Source organism: Erithacus rubecula (genome assembly GCF_903797595.1).
Source record: "Erithacus rubecula genome assembly, chromosome: 22".
Taxonomy (NCBI): Eukaryota; Metazoa; Chordata; class Aves; order Passeriformes; family Muscicapidae; genus Erithacus; species Erithacus rubecula.
Genome location: NC_136674.1, coordinates 10,215,947 through 10,237,571, shown reverse-complemented (window position 1 = coordinate 10,237,571; position 21,625 = coordinate 10,215,947). Strand labels below are relative to the sequence as shown.

General features: G+C 47.3%; 1 protein-coding gene across 3 annotated transcripts in view; it reads right to left on the bottom strand.

Moving 5' to 3' along the window:
* Nucleotides 1-16,113: 16,113 nt before the first annotated feature.
* The window catches only part of MTMR4 (myotubularin related protein 4), a 57,031-nt gene continuing 51,519 nt past the window's right edge, over nucleotides 16,114-21,625 (bottom strand). For all 3 annotated transcript variants that reach the window (XM_079324758.1, XM_079324759.1, XM_079324760.1), the window contains exons 16-19: nucleotides 20,168-21,371; nucleotides 19,748-19,858; nucleotides 19,416-19,504; nucleotides 16,114-18,344 (exon numbers count right to left, since the gene is read on the bottom strand). In XM_079324758.1, the coding sequence (XP_079180884.1) occupies nucleotides 18,167-18,344; nucleotides 19,416-19,504; nucleotides 19,748-19,858; nucleotides 20,168-21,371 (1,582 nt within the window). In that variant the 3' untranslated portion in view covers nucleotides 16,114-18,166. The remainder of the gene's footprint in view (nucleotides 18,345-19,415; nucleotides 19,505-19,747; nucleotides 19,859-20,167; nucleotides 21,372-21,625) is intronic.

Here is a 21,625-nt window from a genome sequence, read left to right as displayed (position 1 = left end):
AAAGGGCATCTAAACTGAGGTGAACCCTGCCTGAATGTTTTACATAATACATTTGTAACTCAGGATGAGGGTGCCAGATTGAAACTCAAGCTCTTACAAAATTAAGCAAAACACAAAGTCAGAAAGGTAGAATACACAAAATTAGAGTACATGTCCTCACAGTCTGAACTTTGCCCTCAGCCATCAAACTGGCCAGAAGAAATAAGCCAGAATCTATGAATGGCTCAGGCTGAAAGGGGCCACAGAGGGTCACTGGTGCCACTTCCCTGCTCAGGCAGGGCCATCCCAGAGCACAGGGCACAGGATGTGTCCCACTCATAAGTCCCACCAGATGAAATCAGTGTAGTTCCTTCCAACCTTAATAATTCTGTGATTCTGTGAGTCTGCTCAGTGTTACACATATGTATATATATATATATATATATATATATATATATAATATGTGTATCATATTAATAGAGTTACATATGCGTTTGACAGTGTTATATAACAATATTCCTAAAGACCTGTGTGAATATAGTAATGGAATACTCCAGGGTAGTTTGGGAAGAAAAGTTAAAAAAAAGGTTATTTCTGAAAAAAAGAGAAAATGTGTCAAACAAAGGGCTATTGTCCCTGAATTACTCTTCAACACAGAATAAGCTCCAGTCATTGACCCAGCTCATTGTCCAGGACCAGCGTCAGTCTTCTCACCAATTACCCAAGACATAGGGCCTCAAAACTAAACCATCTCCCCCCAAAAGCAGGGGGCTCCCACCCATGATCCTCCAGTTCCCTGTAAGGAAATTTGGGCCCCAAACTCCAAACACCTTCAGCAACAGAGAAAATGCTCCTCCAGTCTGAAGGAGCCCACAGGACATCTGGAGAGAGAATATTGTCAAGGGATGGAGGGACAGAATGAGGAGGAGGAATGGCTTCCCACTGCCAGAGGGCAGGGTTACATGGGATATTAGGAACAAATCCTTGGCTGTAAGGGAGAGGAGGTCCTGGCCCAGGGTGCCCAGACCATCTGTGGCTGCCCCTGCATCCCTGGCAGTGTCCAAGGCATGGCTGGACAGGACTTGGAGCACCCTGGGGTAATGAAAGGTGTCCCTGCCCATGGCAGGGGTGGGATGAGATGGGATTTAGGGCCCAAAGCTTTCCATAATTCCGTGATGTAGTTCTGGAGCTGCAGCTCAGGAGCTGTCAGAGCTGGCAGTGTTTAGGGCTGGCCAGCACTGCAGACAGAGAAGGGGGCCTGAAGGAGATCCCACCACCTCCAGCTCCAGCTCCAGCTCCAGCTCCAGCACAGGGACAAGTCCTCTCCTGGAGCCTGCGTTTGGTGCTGTGTCAGGGACATCCAGCACAGCCCCCTGCACAGGGCTCTCCAAACCTTGAGTACAGGAACAACAGGCACAGGTATACAAAGTGCACTTGCAACTTGTCAAGCACCACCAAATGTAAACCAGTGAGGATGCTTTATATCGATCAAATGTTACTAAATTATATTCTCCACAGAAAACAGAAACCTAATATCTGTTTATCAGAAACAATCTAAATACCTAAATTTTCAATGAAAATCTTTGCCTTCAGTGGAAAAATCTCCAAATACACTTCTGTATAAGATTAAAAGAACTTTAAAAAGCTTCCACTTCATCACCATGAATTCACCTGCACTCAGTTACTTGCCAATAACATTTTCTTCCTCATTCATATCTACAGGGGGATGACTCCCAAGGATGCTTTTGCCATTACAGAGCAGGTCAAAATGCTGATGAAATGTTCTCCTGTGATCACAAGTTGACAGGTCACAGTCACCTCCAATGGCTCTTTTCTTTAGTAGAATTCATATAGATCAAACAATGCACAAAGCAGAAAGAAGACAAGGAGAACTTTCAAAACCAGCAAATGCTACCCAAGGGAAGCCATGAATCTCATTTTAACAATCAGTGTCTGTCCTTCTCCTTCTGGAGATAAATCAGAGTTAAAGGACAGGGGAAAGGTAGTTTCTTTAGATAAAGATGAGTCATATAAATATGATGAAGAGAAACTCAGGTATACTTAAAATACAAGTTTATTTTGAAGAGATAGTAATGCAGGATTAGTCCTTAGTGCCTGATTATCCTCAGACTTTCTGGCTGAGGTAATGGTTAATAAAAAGCTAATTCCACAGATGAATTAATGAAAACAGGAAGCCACAGGATCACTGATTAGGGGAGCCAAGTCCTGCTGTGACCCATGCAGATGTGCCAGCCTGCAGACAGCCATCACCTGTGGATGAAAGGGAGGAGAAGGGAGAGAAAGAGAAAAGCTGGAATTGGAGAAGTTTAGGGGTGAAGTTAAGCAAAGCCTTTCCATTAAGGGCAAGCCACCTTTATATTTTTGTGATCTGGATTTAAACATAGTTCCTTTCATTTAATTTTTTTTCATCTGTATTTTTAAAACCACAAACAAGGCATTTCACTTTTGCTCCATTGGTTGATTATTGTCTGAAGCAGCCAGGATTTTAGGTAAGATCCTAGTTCCCAGTTCAACTGTCCAGGGATAAATAAACTTATCCTGCTAAAACCAAACACATCCACACTGCAACTTCTGCCTCTTCTCAGAAACTTCAGCTTGCACCTGCTGTAACACAGGTCATTTTCTGGGATGCAATAAGGATCTCACATGCATTTCAAACTGGAAAAAGTGACCAAACTGCAATTTAAATCAGTTTCATAATTTCAGTTTCACTAGCTAGGACAGACAAGAATGGGACAAGGGCATCAGTGAAACAATGAAAAGGGACAAAAGATGGAGAAATCAGGACTCCAAAGACTGATGGTTTGCTGGTCACTTGTGCTCAAGAGGAAAAATGGTCAAATTTAGCCAAAGTGGTGAAAGGGAAGATGGGAATTTCACTGACAACCATCCCTTTTCAGGGATTGCCATGACTAAAACAAAAGGTTGGAATAATTTGCTATCCCAAACATCCATTCTGAGATAAGTTTTATGATTGTGACTCCCATTACTCTCATTCTTAAGTCCTGGATGAAAAAGAAGCTCATGATTAAAGTGAGAGGACAAAAGTGGACTGGGTGAAAAATAAATATTGGAATATCAATGGCCTGATTGGCTGCTGGCTATTCCCATCCTTACAGCAACATGTTATTCTAGCCATAGACTGGCCAAGTTGGGTATGGTTGGATAAACTTGGATAAGCTTATATACAAAAAAAAAAAAAAAAAAAAAAAGAAATCATGAATAAAAGACAAAGGCTGATATTTGCAAGGCAGGAAACTGGATGATCAAGCTTGGGTAGATCAAGTCTTTTTCAACACACATAAGCATAACTTGCTTTGCTTGTCATTTGTGAGAGAAGAAAAAAGAGGATAAGAATTATGCTGTAGTAGAAAAGGAAGCCCTTGCATTTTTACTTCAGATCTTTTGATATCTGATAAGTAAGGCCCTCCAAATAAGGAGAACTTTCCACTAGAATGATATAAAGCATTTAGAGTAAGTCCTGTAGTTCTCTTTAATAAGGCACCTTGGAGGTGGGGCTGATTCCACAAGTCACCGTAGTTTTTCTCATTCATCAAGTGGAATTCAGGGCTGCAAAAAGCTGTCTGGGGAAAAAAAGTGGAGCCAGTCTTTTCATAATAATAAAGAATCTCTTTTTGTCCAGGCAAGGACATTCTTCAAAGATAAACATAGACTCGTTAACTAAGATAAATTCTGGTGAAGTCAAGCAAAAAACTTTTGAAGAACAAACCACTGCACTGATGAGGACACCCACTATGCTGCTGCCCTGGAACCTCACTTGAATTACAGAACTGCTCGTTTCATGTTCAGGGCTTCTTTGAAATAGATATTTGTAACCCACAATGCTTTCCCTTTCTCAAGCAGATCCATTTTCAAATTTATAGCCCTCATTCCAGAAGTCCAGAAGCCTCCAATTCTCTCCTCAGTCTCCCCTGCTCTCCCCTGCTCCCTGAGCTCCCCTGGAAGTGGCTGCCATGGCAGGGGAGCTGCAGAACCAGCACAGCCAGGATCCAAACACAGCCACCAGAGTCCCAGAATTTCTGCTCAATTTGCAGAGTGCTATGGTTTACTTTGATTAAACATTTCAAGAGTCACAAAGTAAAATAAATTCAAAAAATGTATTCTTACCCAAGTGATTTGAAGACAAATTTCTTTGTCTTCAAAAACATTTATTCTAATATATGTTATACATACTATTTATTGTATATATATTGCATTTATTATATATATATTCTAATAAATACGGAATGTATACATTGAAAAATTGATTTACACACATGTAGAAACTCTTCAGTGTTTTAGTGTTCAGTGTTTTACTAACTGCCTTTTGATTTGGCTGCTTGACTTTATCATCACAGCAAACCACAGAAAGTGGGTTCACATAGGAATGTGAATTTCACAGTGAAATTAAACACTGGTTTTATTCTAAAACTTAACTTTGTAGATGAGGCAGTTTTCTGCGGGTATTATTTGGTGTTATATAGAGAAAATTTTAAAGCAAAGGCATTGTTTGCAGAACAGACAGTCTTTATAATCTGCAATTGTTTTGAGCAAGAGAGAAATCCTTGATGAAATCAAATTTAGTCCAATGCTGATAATCAGTAAATATAACAAGTATAACATGAGATGGCAAAGAGCTCAGATAATTAATTTGTAATGCCTGGCACTTACACGGGATTTTTCATGAGGTCATTGCCACGATAACCAAGAAGGTTTTTAATATCTCTGCCTATTGCCCTTTTTAATGTTGCTGGTTTTGTGCTGTTTGGAGCAACAAACATGGGAGCTGAACAACAGAAAGAGCTGGTAGCCATCATTCCAAAGCAGCAGATGTGGGAATGATTCACATTACCCAGAAGCTAATGCTGAGCAGCTTTATGATGAAATCTGGGCATCTTTAATAACATTCTATGACCTGTGAACAGAACACAATTCTGGATACTGCCAAAACCCCTAAATTATACCCGTGAATCTCTCACTGAAAACTCCAAAGTGTGTTTGCAAACCTGTGAAACCAACAAAAGAAACCTTTGAAGAGCTCCAGTGAAGACAAAGCAAGAGAGCACTGGCAAAGGAGAAATTTAATGTAGCTTGTTGGAATGAGTCCAATGGAAAACAAACAGAGACTATAGAAAAACCCAATCTTCTAAGAAAAGAAAAGGAAAGACCTGAAGGGAAAAAGTGTTTGTGGAATAGGAGATAAGTGTAAGACATCAAATCCAGATCATATGCTATTAAAAGCTGCAAGTACAAAGTCAAAACCACTGAAGGAAGTGTTTGCTGAGGGCAGAGATATCAAAGGGGAAGGTGGTGATTCATTTCTAAGACTTCAAGATGGAATGAAGAGTCAACAAACAGACCCAGGAGACTTCACTCATATGCTCTCATCCTGCCCTGTTAATTGGAGAGAAGTTTCTAAGCTCTTTTGTCTAAGATATGGTTGATCCAGTCCTACCCAGAAGAAATTACCAGCTACAACCCATTCTCTCACCAGCTGTTATGAAATAACTGACAGGGAACAGTGTTCTCCTTTGAGTACTATGGAAATGGGGATGAATGACATTTTATGGAATAAATAAATATTTATTGATAAATTACAAAGAAAACCACAGCCCCTTCCTTCTTCCAAACAAGACAAATTAGCCCTAAAATAAGTTTGGTTTCAGCCAGAAAGGAGATGTACTTGGCCCACAGAAGCTCTGGATGGTCTTGCATCTCAGCAAGAGCATTCCAGGGAAAGGACATGGATGGTGGACAGAACACTGTCCTGAAGAACAGCAAAGTGGGGCAGGACTCTCCATTCTAGAGAAAATGCAACTGAGGGAAGCGAGACAGAAGTGTTTAAAATCATGAGCAGTGAGAGAAACATGGATGGACACCCAATCACATCAAAGCCAAATGGAGATTGAGTGCAGGAGGCTCCAAAGAGACAGGGGAAGGTGGCTCTGGCACAACAGCCCCACAGTGAAGTCCTTGGCACAGTCATGCCTGTGCTACTGGCTGCTTCAGATGGGACAAATGAATTCATGGAAATGAAATCTGCCAGGGGCCATTAAATACAATTTATGGTTTATTAATTCCCTCAGCCCACATGGAATCACAGAATCATCTGGATTGGGAAAGCCCTCCCAAACCATGGAGGCCCAGCTGTGCCCAATCCCCACCTTGTCCCCAGCCCAGGGCACTGAGTGCCATGTCCAGGCCTTTCTTGGACACCTCCAGGGATGGGAACCCCAAACCTCCCTGGGCAGCTCCTTCCAGTGCCTGACCACCCTTTCAGTGAGGAAATATGCTCTGTTGGAAGTATTTTGGGAATGCATTAGTCCCTGCCTGCTCCTTGGGCATTGCTGTCAGAAGAGACAGTGAGCTTTGGGATGGGAATTTGGTTTGACCAAGGCCAGTGCTCTTATCTTCAAAGCAGAGATCTGTTAATTAGAGAATTATTCAGACATTCATTAAATTCTGCTTTCTCAAAACTGGAAAAAAATAGATTAATTGGATATAAATAAGCATTTGAGATCTAGCTGGAGGGGTGATAACACTAACACCACATTCTTACAGATACCTTCCTCTTGAGACAACATTATTTTGTGGCTCTCAGTATTCCAGTAAAGAACAAATCAATAATCACTTTAGCTGAAGGCACAAAGGCTGCAGCTTTACCAGGGACTGTATCCAGTTCCTCTCTCTGGCACAGAGGCTGTTAATACTGGAAAAATCTCTTACTCTTCCATTGCAGAACTGCCACATCCAAACAGCCTGGTGGGAATGGCTCCATGCCAAGCAATGAACTAAGCCCAGCACTTTTGGGGACAGCTCTCACCAGTCCAATGGCCCAGTGATGGGGTTGAGGAAGACCCCTAGGCACTTTTCCTGGTGGGGTCTGCACTCAAGAGGGGCTCACACTGGTACTGAGCGCTTTTCACAGGTGCCAGAGCAACCTGCAAGCTCAGGAAATTGGAAAGCCCAGAAATCCAGCCCTGGTGTCCCAGCACAGCAAGGACACAGACCTGTTTGTGCAAGTCCAGAGGAGGCACCAGGATGATCAGAGGGATGGAGCAGCTCTGCTGAGAGGAAAGGCTGGGACAGTTGGGATTGTTTAGCCTAGAGAAGGCTTTGGGATGGCCTCAATGTGACCTTCCAGTCCCTGAAGGAGCCAACAAGAAAGATGGAGAGAGACTATTTACAAGAGCATGTAGTCACAGAACAGGGGGTAATGGCTTCCCATGGCCACAAGCAGGGATAGATGAGATTTTGGGAAGAAATTCTTGGCTCTGAGGGTGGGGAGGCCCTGGAACAGGGTGCCCAGAGAGGCTGTGGCTGCCCCATCCCTGGAGTTAGTATCCAAGGTCAGGTTGGATGGGGCTTGGAGCACCGTGGGGTAGTGGAAGGTGTCCCTGCCCATGGCAGGAGTAGAATGGGATGAGCTTTAAGGTCCCTTCCAAATCAATCCATTCTATGTTTTTATGGTTCTATGAAATAAATACAAATCCTACACGACCAGCATCAGATGTGTTCCAAGCTTGAAGAAACATGTGCTACATCATTTCTCCAAAGATCTGTTGGAAATTGATGGAATGCCTGGATCATTTCCAGGCATTGGGTAGGAATAGATATCAAAAGGGGTTATCACCAGCTCAGCTGGGCCAAAGGACATGAGACTGACAGTCTCCAGCATCTCCCATTCCACTTGAGCATGTGCTACATGGGAAATACCAAGGAAGCAACTTAAGACATCCTTTCACTGGGAACTTCTAAAGTCAGGCCCAAAAGTTATGCTTAAGGGGAGGTAGTGTAGTTATTCATCTGGGGTTAGCAAAACTCAAAACTGGGCAGGAAATTAGGGAATGCAGCTGTGCCTATTCCTGTCCAATCAGTGAATACTCGAAATGGGTCTGGATACAATATCTGCAAGCTCTGATCCTGTACCAGCTAGACTGATGAAAATGAAAATGATCTCTTGACTGAAATGAAGAAAGTCTCTTCAAGAAGGGAAAATGAGAGAGACAGTGTTGTCTGCACTTCAACAGCCAGGTGGGATTAATGCCTTCCTGCCACAGCCCCAGAGGTCTGGCAGCTGTCAACTCTCTGCACATTTGATGAACTAATAGGCTCATCAGAAAGAAATTAATTGTCTTCCAAAGGCATCCATCTAAGAAAGTTGGAGTGACTCAAGCTCTGGGAGGTGCCTGTTTCTCTCCAGTGAGTCCCTGTGCAATCTCTGTGCAAGCCCAGGCACATCCAACTGACTATTACACATTCAGATGAATCTTAGGCAAGATGAATCCTACAACGGGTTTTGCAAGTCCATTACTAATGCAGCTACTCTGCTTTTCTCAAGGGAAAATGTGCTGCTCTTCACGCTGTGTTAAAACAGATGTTTTCAGCTGCTTTTTATTTTAAGAATCCCCATTTGGCCATGTGAATTTTGAGCCCTGCATACAAAGACAATTATTTATCTTAATGGGGGTGTATGACTCAGAGTGCCATGACTGCTCTGAGGTTACCACTTGCCATAAAGGTGCTCATGGGCAAAAGGGCCCTTGGCCACTGATACGCTTGAGGACATGACTGGACTTGCAAGGTCAGGTGGCACCGATAACTCCCATTTCTCACACAGCCTCCTCGACTGATTTTTCATTATTCTCTGATAATAAAGCTTCACTGCATTTCTCTGATCCAGCTCTACCTCCAGCAAAGGATTTGCCAATAGTAGAAAGCAATCAGAACTAAATCCTTCAAATAATTATGGTCTAAAAGACCCAGATGAGCATCTTTTCTTTTACTGCTCTCACAGTGAAAAACTCACAGAAATCTTTTTGTTTCTGAAGTCAAAAAAACAAGTTTGAACACACATAAAAAGAAACCTTATGACAAAGTTCCACTTTGAATTAATTTACTATGACTTCAACAGTGACATGAAAAGAGTTAAGAATAAGATTGAAAATATATTCTTTAGTTCCCTCACTTAGGAAATAAATATTTGAAGTACCACTTTGCAAATTATCCAATCTTGGTGCTGTGCCCTTAAAATGACGGGAAGGCGTTTTTATGTGGACACATGAAGAAACAAGCTTTCAGTATTCTCTATGTTACAGTGTAGTTAAGGAAAGAGAGCAGAGAGATTAAGGGATACACAGAATCACAGAATTAAAAACGGTTTGGGTTGGAAGGGACCTTGAAGCCCACCCAGTGTCACCCCTGCCAGGTGACACTGTGTCACCTTGCACTGTGTCCAACCTGGCCTTGGACACTTCCAGATGTAGCCACAGCCTCTCTGGGAACCTTATGTCAGGGCCACCCCACCCTCACAGGGAACAATTTTTTTCTAGTAACTTGCTTTAACTTCTCTTCTGAAGAATAAAAATATTTCAGTGAGACTGAAAATTTTAGCAGAACCATTTTGGATGAAAGGAAACAGTCAATACTTTTGTACTTTCTGCTCTTCAGTGAAAAAAAACCCCAAAAAACCCAAAAAACCCCAATAACAAAAAACCAAACCAAACCAAACCAAACCAAACCAAAAAACCAAAAAAAACCCAAAAAAGCTAGGCAAGGAAAAATTGAGCAGAATGAACTATTCTACACAATATTTTTGACTAATCTTTGCCTTTAAAAACATAAACAGGGAAAACACAAGACTGAGAACTTTTCAATGTCATCAGTTCTTTATTGTCCTAATTTTGCTTAATTTAAAAAATATTTATTAATATTAGCCTAATAGTGACTAGTTGTGGACAAGCGTTTTTCTCCTCGTCCTTTAACCTCTGCAAGAACTGTCTGGAAATCACCAGGGAATGCTCAAAATCTGGAGGAAGGACAGGAACACCAAACAGAGAATCTCTGGGCTTTAAAGTTTTCTCTTCCATTTAGACTTTCCACTTTCTATCCAAATCTCACTTGAGATATACACACAACAGAGCATTGTAGAAATGTATGTAAAAGTATCACTTTTCACTCTCTTTTGACAAACAAGTGCAGAAATTCTTTTCACACCGGATGGACCAGAGTCCTGCACTGAGGATGTGCAGGGCTGGAGAGCAGAAGCAGAGGTGGGCTGAGCCCATTGCTGAAGCAGCCAGAGTGGAAACTCCTTTATCTGGAAAAGTTTGGCAATCTTCCTGCCTCTGGGATGAGGCTGTTATGTAAAAGCATGGAAAGAAAGTGCTTTGGTGATAAAAGTGCCCTGTGTCTGCAGTGCTGCAGGGGTACACAAGAGTGAAACAAGTGTTGGGAAGAGGACTTTTCCCAGGCAGTGAAAGGCAGCAAGAGGAGCTGAGGCTCCACAAAATTTTGGGGGAGCAGGAACACCTTTTGGCCCAGAACCAGACTGTGTCCCCACCTGAACAGGCAGTGCTGCTGCAGTGGCAGGAGGGCAGTGCCAGCACACCTCTGTCCAGTGCTCATTCTCCTCCAAACTCAGGAACAAGTCACCAGTGCTCAGAAATGCTCTGGAAATCCAGTGTGCAGGAGCCACTAAACCACAGCAGTGATTCAGAAAGTGCTGTGTGTTAAACCTGACAGTATGGTAAAACCCATGGAAATCACAAAGGCAGGCTTCAGCAGAACTCCAGTGTTACCAGCTCCTGAGCAGGTTGGGGAAGAGCAATGTCCCAATCCTCCAGGTGACCCTGAAAGCCAGCTTTGTTTTTTCCAGTGAGCTCAACTAGTTCAGTTTAGACAAAAATATCCCAAACTTTGCCGTTTTGTCATTTTGTAGATATTCTCTTTATTTTTCTCTTAGCTTTCTCTCTTGCTGATTATTTCATTAAATTAGCTTATAAGCTGTGACAGTTTGATTCCTGTAAGAGGCTGTAGTGAATTTGTTCAGACACTGACAGAAACAGCCAGGATCCCTGTGTTTGCTGAATTCCTACAAACTCACCCACATTTGTGCCTTGTCTGCAGAGATGGCCCATGATATGTACAAATTTCAGGATAGTTTACACCAAAACAGTTTATCCAGCACCCAGGCTTTCTCACCCTGGAGCTCCCAATTCTCACTCTAAAGGAATTTTTAAAAACAATCTCACAATCTTCTTTTGTCCTCTGATAAGCCAGGTTGGACAGGAGCAACCTGGTCTAGTGGAATGTGTCTCTGCCCATGGCAGAGGGTGGAATTGGATGGCTTTAAGGTTCCTTCCACCCCAAACCATTCCATGATTCTAGGATGGGAACTAATTCAAGATGGACAACTTAGAGTCATCATTCTGCAAGCTCACTGTAAATCTTTTAAAATCACTAAATAAATGCAACTTGGCCCTGAAAATGTATTAAGAATTAACATTTAGGACTGATCATTTCCTGCTCAGAAAGAGCAGAAAGTATTTTTATTTCAATCAATATTTTTACCATATATTGACAGAGAATGACCAGACATCTGAGAATTCCCTTGTTAATATTTTACCTTTGGATAGGGAAACTATGATTGTCTAGTCTTAACATATCAACAAGACACCACAGGATGCCAAGCTAGGAAGCACAGTTGCTTGACAGGAGTTGTTCCTGGATGTTTAACAGAGAGTTCCATGATGCAAGACATTTGGAACAGACTGATGCTTTGCAAACAAAAATATCTTTTATCTCTCAAATTACCTCACATTTACAGCAAAGCCATACCTAAATCATCAGGACAGGGAACTGTCAGCCTGTCAGAACTCAGCTGTGCATGAAACTTGATGTTTGCCTTGTTCTGTCTTTCTAGAGACTGAGACTACAAGAGCCAAAGCTCTATAAAACCGCATTGCATAGAAAGAGAATCAAAAAATCAAAAGGATGTGTTTGCTCTACCACTGCCATGCAATGCTTCAGTCAGAGAAGGCTGCACTGGAGAGGTGTCTAATGACTCATCTTTGTCTTAACAGTATTGATAGCAAATCTTCACTTCTTCCCAACTTGGTGTTGAGGTGAGTTTTTTGCCTTCTCAAATGCTTAGTTTTGCTTTCTTGGTATTACAGGTGAAGTCCCATATATACCACAGAAAACACCTCAGGAATCAGATGGCAACTCCTGCTTTTAAACGGTAACCAAAAATAAGGATTGGGATACACTGACCTGTCCTAAACCTGGATGGTGCTGCAGGACGCAGGGCAAGAGTGTCAGAGCAGCACACGGAGCTGTAGGGACAGATTGACCCGGGAGCTAACACGCACCTTCCCAGAGAACAGCCCTTTCCTACTGCGGGTCACCAGGGCAGGTCCCTGCTCCTGCAACTCCCCTAGCCCTCAGCCCCACCATGGCCCTCAGCCATCCTCCTCACAGCCCCACCATGGCCCTCAGCCATCCCCCTCACAGCCCCACCATGGCCCTCACCATCCCTCTCACACCGCTACCATGGCCCTCAGCCATCCCCCTCACAGCCCCACCATGGCCCTCACCATCCCTCTCACAGCCCCGCCATGGCCCTCACCATCCCCCTCACAGCCCCACCATGGCCCTCACCATCCCCCTCACACTGCTACCATGGCCCTCAGCCATCCCCCTCACAGCCCCGCCATGGCCCTCACCATCCCCCTCACAGCCCCGCCATGGCCCTCACCATCCCCCTCACAGCCCCACCATGGCCCTCACCATCCCCCTCACACTGCTACCATGGCCCTCAGCCATCCCCCTCACAGCCCCGCCATGGCCCTCACCATCCCCCTCACAGCCCCGCCATGGCCCTCACCATCCCTCTCACAGCCCCACCATGGCCCTCACCATCCCCCTCACACTGCTACCATGGCCCTCAGCCATCCCCCTCACAGCCCCGCCATGGCCCTCACCATCCCCCTCACAGCCCCGCCATGGCCCTCACCATCCCTCTCACAGCCCCACCATGGCCCTCACCATCCCTCTCACAGCCCCGCCATGGCCCTCACCATCCCCCTCACAGCCCCACCATGGTCCTCACCATCCCTCTCACAGCCCCACCATGGCCCTCACCATCCCTCTCACAGCCCCACCATGGCCCTCAGCCATCCCCCTCACAGCCCCGCCATGGCCCTCACCATCCCCCTCACAGCCCCGCCATGGCCCTCACCATCCCCCTCACAGCCCCGCCATGGCCCTCACCATCCCCCTCACACCGCTGCCATGGGACACGGGCCCTCACGGCCCCACCATGGCCCTCAACCATCCCCCTCACACCGCCGCCATGGGACACGGGCCCTCACGGCCCCACCATGGCCCTCAACCATCCCCCTCACACCGCCGCCATGGGACACGGGCCCTCACGGCCCCACCATGCCCCTCAACCATCCCACTCACACCGCCGCCATGGGACACGCGCCCTCACAGCCCCGCCATGGCCCCTCAACCATCCCCCTCACACCGCTGCTGTGGGACACGGCCGGCCCGGGGGGGATGCCCTGAGTGAGGGGCTGAGGTGAAAAGGCGGGAAATGGGAGCGCCGATGAGGAGAGGCTGAGGGAGCTGGGAAAGGGCTGGAGTGCCAGGAGAGGCTGAGGGAGCTGGAAAGGGGCTCATCCTGGAGAAAAGGAGGCTCAGGAGGGACCTTGTGGCTCTGCACAACTCCCTGCCAGGAGGGCACAGCCGGGGGGGGGGGTTGGGCTCTGCTCCAGGGAACAGGGACAGGAGGAGAGGGAATAGCCTCAGGCTGGGCAGGGGAGGCTCAGGGTGGATATCAGGAGGAATTTCTTCACTAAAAGTGTTGTTCAGCCCTGGCACAGCTAGCCACGGCAGTGGTGGAGTCCCCGTGCCTGGAGGGGTTTAACAGGCCTATGGAAGTGGCACTTGGGGACATGGGTTAGTGATGCCCTTGGCAATGCTGGAGAATGAACTCGATTATCTCAGAGAGTTTTTCCAACCTTAATTATTCTGTGATTCTAAAGCTGCATGAGCAGCCTAATCTTGGTGAGACTGAAGCTGTGCACTGCTTTGGGCAACTTTTTTTTTGTTTCAAATTATGATAATTTTAAACATACTGGAGGCTGCATATAGCATCTGTTATCTACAGACAATTGTTCTATTTAAGGACACACAGAGATACCTGAGGTCATATAAACAAGTGGCAGCACCCCAAATTCACTTTCACAGAAGCCCAAGATTTTGGGAGTGAAATCAGAAAGCTCGGAAATCCTTCCTGCCTGAGTCTCTCAGGCTGGACTGTCTCCTCCTTGCAGGGTTCACAAGGCCACACGTCACCCTCCTCCTCATCTTCCTCCGCATCCCCAGCCGTTATCCATTAACACACCTGAGGAACCCCAGCCCTCGCCAGCCTGACCTGGCTTCCCACCACACCGAAATGTGTTTATTTTGTTCAGTGGCTGCTGAGATAGCGTGGCACATCACACGCAGCCCCGGTTGTTAATTCACCAAGGATTCCTGGCAGTTGGTGCACGGATGGGGAAGGCTTTGATGTCCTGTTTGTGCTGGGTTCAGACCCATTTCAGCAGATATCGATTACCTCAGGTTGAACGTGTTGACAACGAGGGCTTTATGCTCCTGTAGTGATAACAGTTCCCTCCATGCCTAATAACCAGAGTTCAGTGCCCCTCACTGGGGTGGCCAGGCTGACGTGACGCTAGCCACGAGTGTCCCAGCAGCTTGTTACTTAATAAATAGTATTTATAAATAATGATTTGTCTTTTAACTGTGCATGGAGAAATTCTGCTGTGGTATTTTCCTTGCTGGGGATAAGAAGCCAACAGGTCACACCCATGTCCCATCAGTCAGCCTTCCTCTGCCTCTCCAGATGATATTCGTACTACTAAAGATGGAAGTTAATAATAAATGGCCTTTTCTTGTAAAAATGCTGGTCATGACTAATATTGAGCAGTGCGGCTGAGGCAGAGCACCCACCACTGCTGGGACCAGCCTCTCCAGCCAATGTCCTGTCACAGGCAGTCCCAGTGTGACCAGCCTGTCACACCTGTGCTGGCTGCGGTGTCAGGTCAGACCCCAGCCAGCCACAGTTAATGTGACTGTTTGACCACAGATCAGATTGGACTGGGCTGGAATCCTGCCAAGGGCCAGTGGAGTCTCATCTTTGGGTCAGCAGTCAGGGATTCTCTCTGAGGGTCAGCAGCTGCCTGAGGGAATTCTTCAAAGCTGAGCCCTCACCTCACTGGGGCAGTGACTGCACATTCCACAGAGAGGCTACCCCTCTAAACTCTTCATATTTCTCATGTCAGTCAGGTAGTACCAATTCCATTTTACATTGCAAATCTGTATTCAAGTGTTGGCAGGGCTCTAATTTCACTGATTTATCTTGTTTCTAGAAAAAAAAAAAAATCTCATTTAAATACTTTTTTTTTTTTTTTTTTTTCCAGGAGTTTTACAATTTTTAGTGAAAGCAGCCACTGAGCTGACCATAAGTGACTGTGAGGAATAATGGCTCAATGTGGCAAACTGTCCTGTTCCCCACATTTCTGATACAAGGCCTTTAGGTATCACCTGTCTGACAGGAACACCTGAGTTGAACTAAGGGAGTGGTTTACCAGGGATCTGCTGAACTTCAATATCCCTTGATCTTTGAATCTCCTGGCTTTCCAGGAGATTCTCTCTGGCTCCATCACAAACTAGGACTGACCTGCAGCACCATCCAGCTGACAAAGCACAACTCTCCCACCCACCATCTGCACAGAGGAACCACCCACACACATACCTGGAACAGGAGGTAGGAAAACGTCAGTGAGGAGTGAGGGGATCATAGAATCAAAGAATGGTTTGGTTGGAAGGACCCTGAAGCTCATCCAGTGTCACCCCCTGCCAGGGTGCCTCAAGCCCCTCCTGCAGCTCCTTTAGACACCGGGAAGGGCTATAAATCTCCCTGGAGTCTTCTCTTTTCCAGGTGAACAATCTCAACTCTCAGCCCTTCCTCATAGCAGGCAATCCTGCCTAACAATCCTTCCTTAGAAAGAAAATAACTTTTTCTTTTGTCCTTATAGGAGAGGCTGGAAGGCCCTGGTTAACCTGGGAAGGACATCCTGCAGGTTTATTTGGAAGAGGGCAGAGGTGTTCTGTACCCTACCTGTGATTCTGATTGTGAGAAGGGATATTAAATCCTTAACACACCATAATCAAGGGAAAAAGTGATGAGTAATAGCAGCCTGAAACAGCCTGTGCAAGCAGAACTCCCCACAGAGGAAAGATGGGGCCAAACACAGCAGCACTAATATAGAGATTTTATTTCGACTGTATTTGAGTTGTACAGCACATTTTGTTTTGTCACAATGCCATTGAACTGATTGGAGAGTTTTTGGCCAGCACATTGTGACACTGAAACTCACAAGAGCTAAAAGCAGTTTGGACTAATGGCCTCAATGGGAGGGCCAGCAGTACCTGGTTTCTGGCTTTCTCATCACTTGCAGTCATTCCAACACGTGCAAAACAGGAGCAAATCCAGTTTCTTCTACCAGGCCAATGGTCACACTTCCATGTCCGGCAATGACTACAAGGTACAAGGTAGGGGAGAATCTGAAGCAAGGTGCCTTCTCTTCCCAGAGCCATGTTGGTTGTTCCCACAGTATGGAAAAGAAGCAGAGTCTAAGTAAGTACAGGGTCTTCAGGGGATGAGCTTCACTCACGCATCAGGATTTACAAAACCAGAGGCTGACAAGTCAAAGTGCAGGAAAGGGTCCTTATTTCATTCCTTCCAACGGAGATGACAAACCATTACCAAAAGATCTGGGAGATCCAACAGTGTCAAGTCCTTTGCCTTTTTAGCAAACCAATGTCCTCACAGGTCTTCCCTGCCACATACCGAGTCTCAGCTCCTGAAGTGCAGAATATATTTAGAAAGAAAACCTACATTTCGGCAAAGAAATGCCCCACTTTCAAACTTCTTTCTGACTAGTATCCACAGATGCCTTACAGAGGAGGCAGGATGGATGCTCCCTGAGGGATCTAGGGATTACAAGCCCACTGAAGCCCGATTTATGAACCTTTCTTTCTTTCTTTCTAAACCCAGTTCCTTGTTCTTAATATGTCTTGGGATTCCTGCTCTCTAGTTTAAAGGAGGAGCAGAGAGGCAATTACAGGTTGGCAACTCTGGAACTTTGACTGCTGTACAGGAGACAAAAAAAGAAGTCAAATTCAAGAGGCATTTCAGGTAGCACTGGGGCAAGTCAGAGAGATTGTTTCCACCACTGAACAGATGCCACATATCATGGTTATCACTGAAACTTGGCTGTACATACTAAAGTGAAAAGACTGTAGTGTCTATGTCAGCCAATGTCCTTCCCCACCCCCATTTTGGTATTGATGCTTCATTCTCCCTTCTTCGGGTTACATTAAGTGCACAGAAATATATAGCAGCATTTGGACTGAAACCCTCACATACACCAGACAGCACATTCCAGGAGGTAAAACAACACATTATGGCCTATACCCTCAAGGTATCAAGTTTTCAGGATAAAGAGCAGTAGGAAGTGGAGAGCTGAGGGCAGAAAAGGGGAGGAGGAGCAACACAGGAACACAAGTTCTGTTTCCATGCCAGGAGAGGATCAAGGTGCCATTCCTGTGTTAGCACCAGGCTGTGACACAACCGCAGACAAAGCAGATGGGCAGAGCAGAAGTGAAAAGCCAATCTCCCATCTCCCCACGGTGCTGGGGGCAGGGACAAAGTCCAGTGCGACACCAATCCCGGCGGAGCCTGGAAATGGGCATGATATGCTCGGCCCTTTTCAGCTGGAATGAATTTCTCTTCGGAGCCCGAGAGAAAATCAATTAGTGATGGCTAATGAGTCTTGTTTACCAAGCTGATCGCAAATCACACTCATGGAAAGAGAATCTACAGATCTGCTCCAGGCTGAAGCCCTTCCAACACCTGCGGGACCATCGGGAGCTTGCCCTCTTCCTTCCCACACAGCAGCCTGCCATTAGAGGGGGAGGTGGTTCTAAACATGCCTTTCTATTGCTTTGGGGGACTTTGCACAGGCAAAAGCTGTGAAAATGTTGCTTTCCAGCCCACAAAAGGAAGAGGTTGTGATCTTCTCTCAGCCCTAGGCCATCAGGGCTACAACACACGGGCCCACCGGCTCCAGGGTGGGGACACAGAGAACTCTCTGATCTGAGCTCCTCTGCTCCAGCCCAGCGAGGCTGCTGCAGACAGTGCATTCCAGCTTGGTGTTCAAGTGTTGCACCAAAGGCCTTCAGAGTTACCCTTCACGCTTCAAACCCACGAGAGAAAAGGCTGGGCTTAGACAGGTCCCTTGTCTGGCATTCAGCTGGAAGCTGTGGCAATGGGCTTCTTCATATGTTGGCTCATGAGCTCCCTGGCACGAGACACTTGGATATGGTCATAACAGGAATTACAAACGAGGACAGGGTCGTACAACTGCTGATCAGGGATGGGCAGCTTCAGATGGCAGCAGGTAGCACAGAACACATTCCCACAGTTCCTGTCAAAGAGCAAGACAAAACAGTGAGCTGGGACCACCACAGCAGAACTTCAGCAAGCACAAAGGGTACAGCCTGAGGATTGTAAATGTGTTTCTTATACTTTGGTGTTGGCGGTTGAGTGTTTTTCTGTTACTGTGTCAATTGAAAGAATTTTTCCCATTATCATGCCAGTGGAGCTGGCTGGGCTACACCCAGGGTCTCTGATGGGTCCAGACAAAAGAGGGTGGGTGGGAACGGCTCCCGGAGGGGCCTCTGAGGCTTCCAGGAGGGCACTCGCGTTTCCGGCGAGCTGGGAGGAGAACGCGCGGGGATTTTCAGCCACGCGGCCGAGCACAGCAGAGCCAGACCCTCTGTGATCACCTGCCCTGCATCTGCCCCGTTCCAGCCTCCTGCCTCTGCGGACACAGCTGATCCCCCGGACACACACGGTGAGCGAGGAGCCGCCGCTCCAGCCCGTTCCCGCCTGGGACCGGCGTGGCCGCTGCCGCCCCTCCCCCCTTCTTCCTGCCTCCGTTCCCGCCTGCCCTTCAGCAAATCCGGGCTCTGGACTAAGCACAGAGACAGCGTGCTTGCATCTAAAGGGACTGACACCGAGTTATCTATTTCGTTCTGTTAGCAATATTAACTGTTATTGTTTTCTGTTTGTACAGTTAGATATATTAGTAAAAGAGCTGTTATTCCCACCCCCTTATCTCTGCCTCAGAGTCCTTGATTCAAACAATTATAATACTTGGGGGGGGGGGAGTGGAACCAAAGTCTATTCCAAAGGGAAACTTCTGCCCTTACTGGCAGACACCTGTCCTTTCAAACCAGGACATTTGGTCAGCCATGCAAGCAAACTGCTAGTGCTGATAGGGACTCATTGCTGTCCCAGAGAGAGACCAAAAGCCTTGAAAAAATAGAAACAAGAACAATGTAGAATGAAACTCTGCAGGGAACTGATGAGGCCTGGCACACAGTGGAAAGACCTAAAACCTTCTCCTGAGAGCTGGAGGGAACAGACCTGGCAAAGGGGCATTTTGTGACACCATTTTGAGGAGAGGAGGTGCCCAGAGTGCTGAGGTTTTTACCTGCAGTGGTGCCTCCGTTTGGCCAGCCAGAACTCACAGTCACAGTTGAAGCAGTGTGAGGCCATGTGGTCTGGGACCCACCGTGTGACCTAGGACAGACACCAGTCAGTTCCCATCTGTAAACTCCAGTGACAGCTCTGGGCAGGCTGGGGGTGGCTTTGGGCCACATCTCACAGTGAGCCTACCCCACCTGAGCCAGCAGCAGCAGAGGATATGTCAAGGACATGGGAAGTTGCTCACTGCCTCACTTCCAGACCACTCTCTGCTGCTGTGGGTGAGCTGAAAAAAACATTCCCTCCCACTGTATCACAGCTCCATGACAGGACACACACCTCAGTCTCCTTCTTATCCACAGGTTCCCAGCTTGCTTCTGACAAACAGTCCTCACTGTGGTCAGAACAGAAATCCTCTGTGTCGCTGCCATCTGATTCCTTCAGACATGTCTGCAAAACGAGACCAGGTCACCAATCCCCTCTGTTGCAGGGCACACACTCCAGGGCATGCCCTGCTCTGCACACTGTGCTGGTGAGGGGCACCCGGCTGGCTCAGCCAGACACTGGGCAAAGCATCCAAGAGTGTGTAGGGGTTTGATCTTTAGAGCAGCAGAGATACCTCTGAGTGGATGAGGACATGGCCAGGACAGGGACACAACTGACAGAGGAACAATCTTTCCCACCCCCTCCCAAAGGAACGAGGAGCTGTAGGTTGGAGAGGGAGGTGTGCAGGGGTACAGGGAGCAGGCGTGTACTCACAAAGTCATCCTCGTAGTCCATGGGGGGCTCGGCCGGAGGGGCGCAGAAGTGGCGAATGTCCAGGCGCAGCTGCAGCTCCCGCACCTGCCGGCGCAGCTGCTCCACCTCCTGCTTGTAGCTGGCCTCGATTTGCCGCAGCCGGTGCTGGATCACGTCCGTGGGGAAGGGCAGCCCGTCGTCGTCCAGGTAGAGAGGAGGCACAGGGGAAGGACATTTTGGCAGCAGGTGCTTGGGACCAGAGGCTTGTTTCAGGTGGCAGGGCAGCCACAAACGGCTGGGCTTGCCGAAATGTGTGCTCACATGGCCAGTGCAGCCCGAGGGCTTCCCACCTTCCCTGCCAGACCACGGGCCACTGAGGCACAGGCCCGGGGCCCGCAGGGGTTTGCTGCTCAGCCTCTTGCTGCAGCAGCCATAGGAGAGGAGGTGTCTGGGTGTGGGCTCCCCATTGGGGAGTGATGCCACCATGCCTTGAAAACTGTCCCAGTTGGACCCCAGGAATGAGAACTCACTGCTTTGGCTCTGGGAAATGGGCTTGCGCCATTGCTCCAGCAGGAGCCTCCCCGGCCGATCAGGATCCTCAAAGGGCGTGCTCTGGCCAGCTTCACCTCTGCCCTTATCTGCATCTGGGCACAGGATACCCAGGGCAGGGCCTGGGATGTCCTGAGAAGGAGTGCGCGGTGCCAGGGACTCCTGGCTAGAAATGTCTTGGTGGGTAGTGATTCTTTTGGGACAGCCTCCTCTGTTGGACACCACGCTAGCAGCCTTCAAAGGTTCCTGGGGACAGGTTTCCAAATGCTTTCCAGAACTGGTGGAAACCTTGTCACTGTTTTCCTGTCCAGAAGGAGTTGGATCTGGAACTTTGCCATCCAGTTCCTCCATGAGTGTTCCATTTCCCTTTTCCACCTTCACAGGGACACTGCTGGCTGGCACAGCAGCCTGGCTGTCCAGCTGCCTGCTCAGCTCATGCTCAACACAGCTGCTGCCTTGCAGGGCAGGGTTCTCCTCCTTCTCCTCCCTGGGCTGTGCCTCTCCTGTGGCCACTGCAGCACCTTCAGCCCCCTCAGTGTTGGCATGCCGGGCTTCCAAGCCCACCCGCACCTCCTGACAGTGGTTGTTCAGGTTGGGGTCACTGGATGTGCGGGTCAGAGGGCTGCTGGAATCACAGGCTGAGAGTAGGTCATCCATAGATCTTGTCTTTGGTAATCTAGAACACAAAAGCAAAGCAAATCTCACAATAAACCCACCGAAACTTTCCTGGTTTCAGTCAAAACTAAGATGAGGGCAGGGAAATATTCCCCATTACAGCTCCAGCAGTGGGTGGAGAGGGGCAGTGCAGCTGCAGGAGCTGAAATGCACACCACCACGGTGTGGCCTCCTCCTTTGAAGTGCAGCAGAGACCTCAACTCCTTCTCTGAGTGGCTGGGGAACTGCTACAGAGCTCTTGCTCCCACAGGGAGC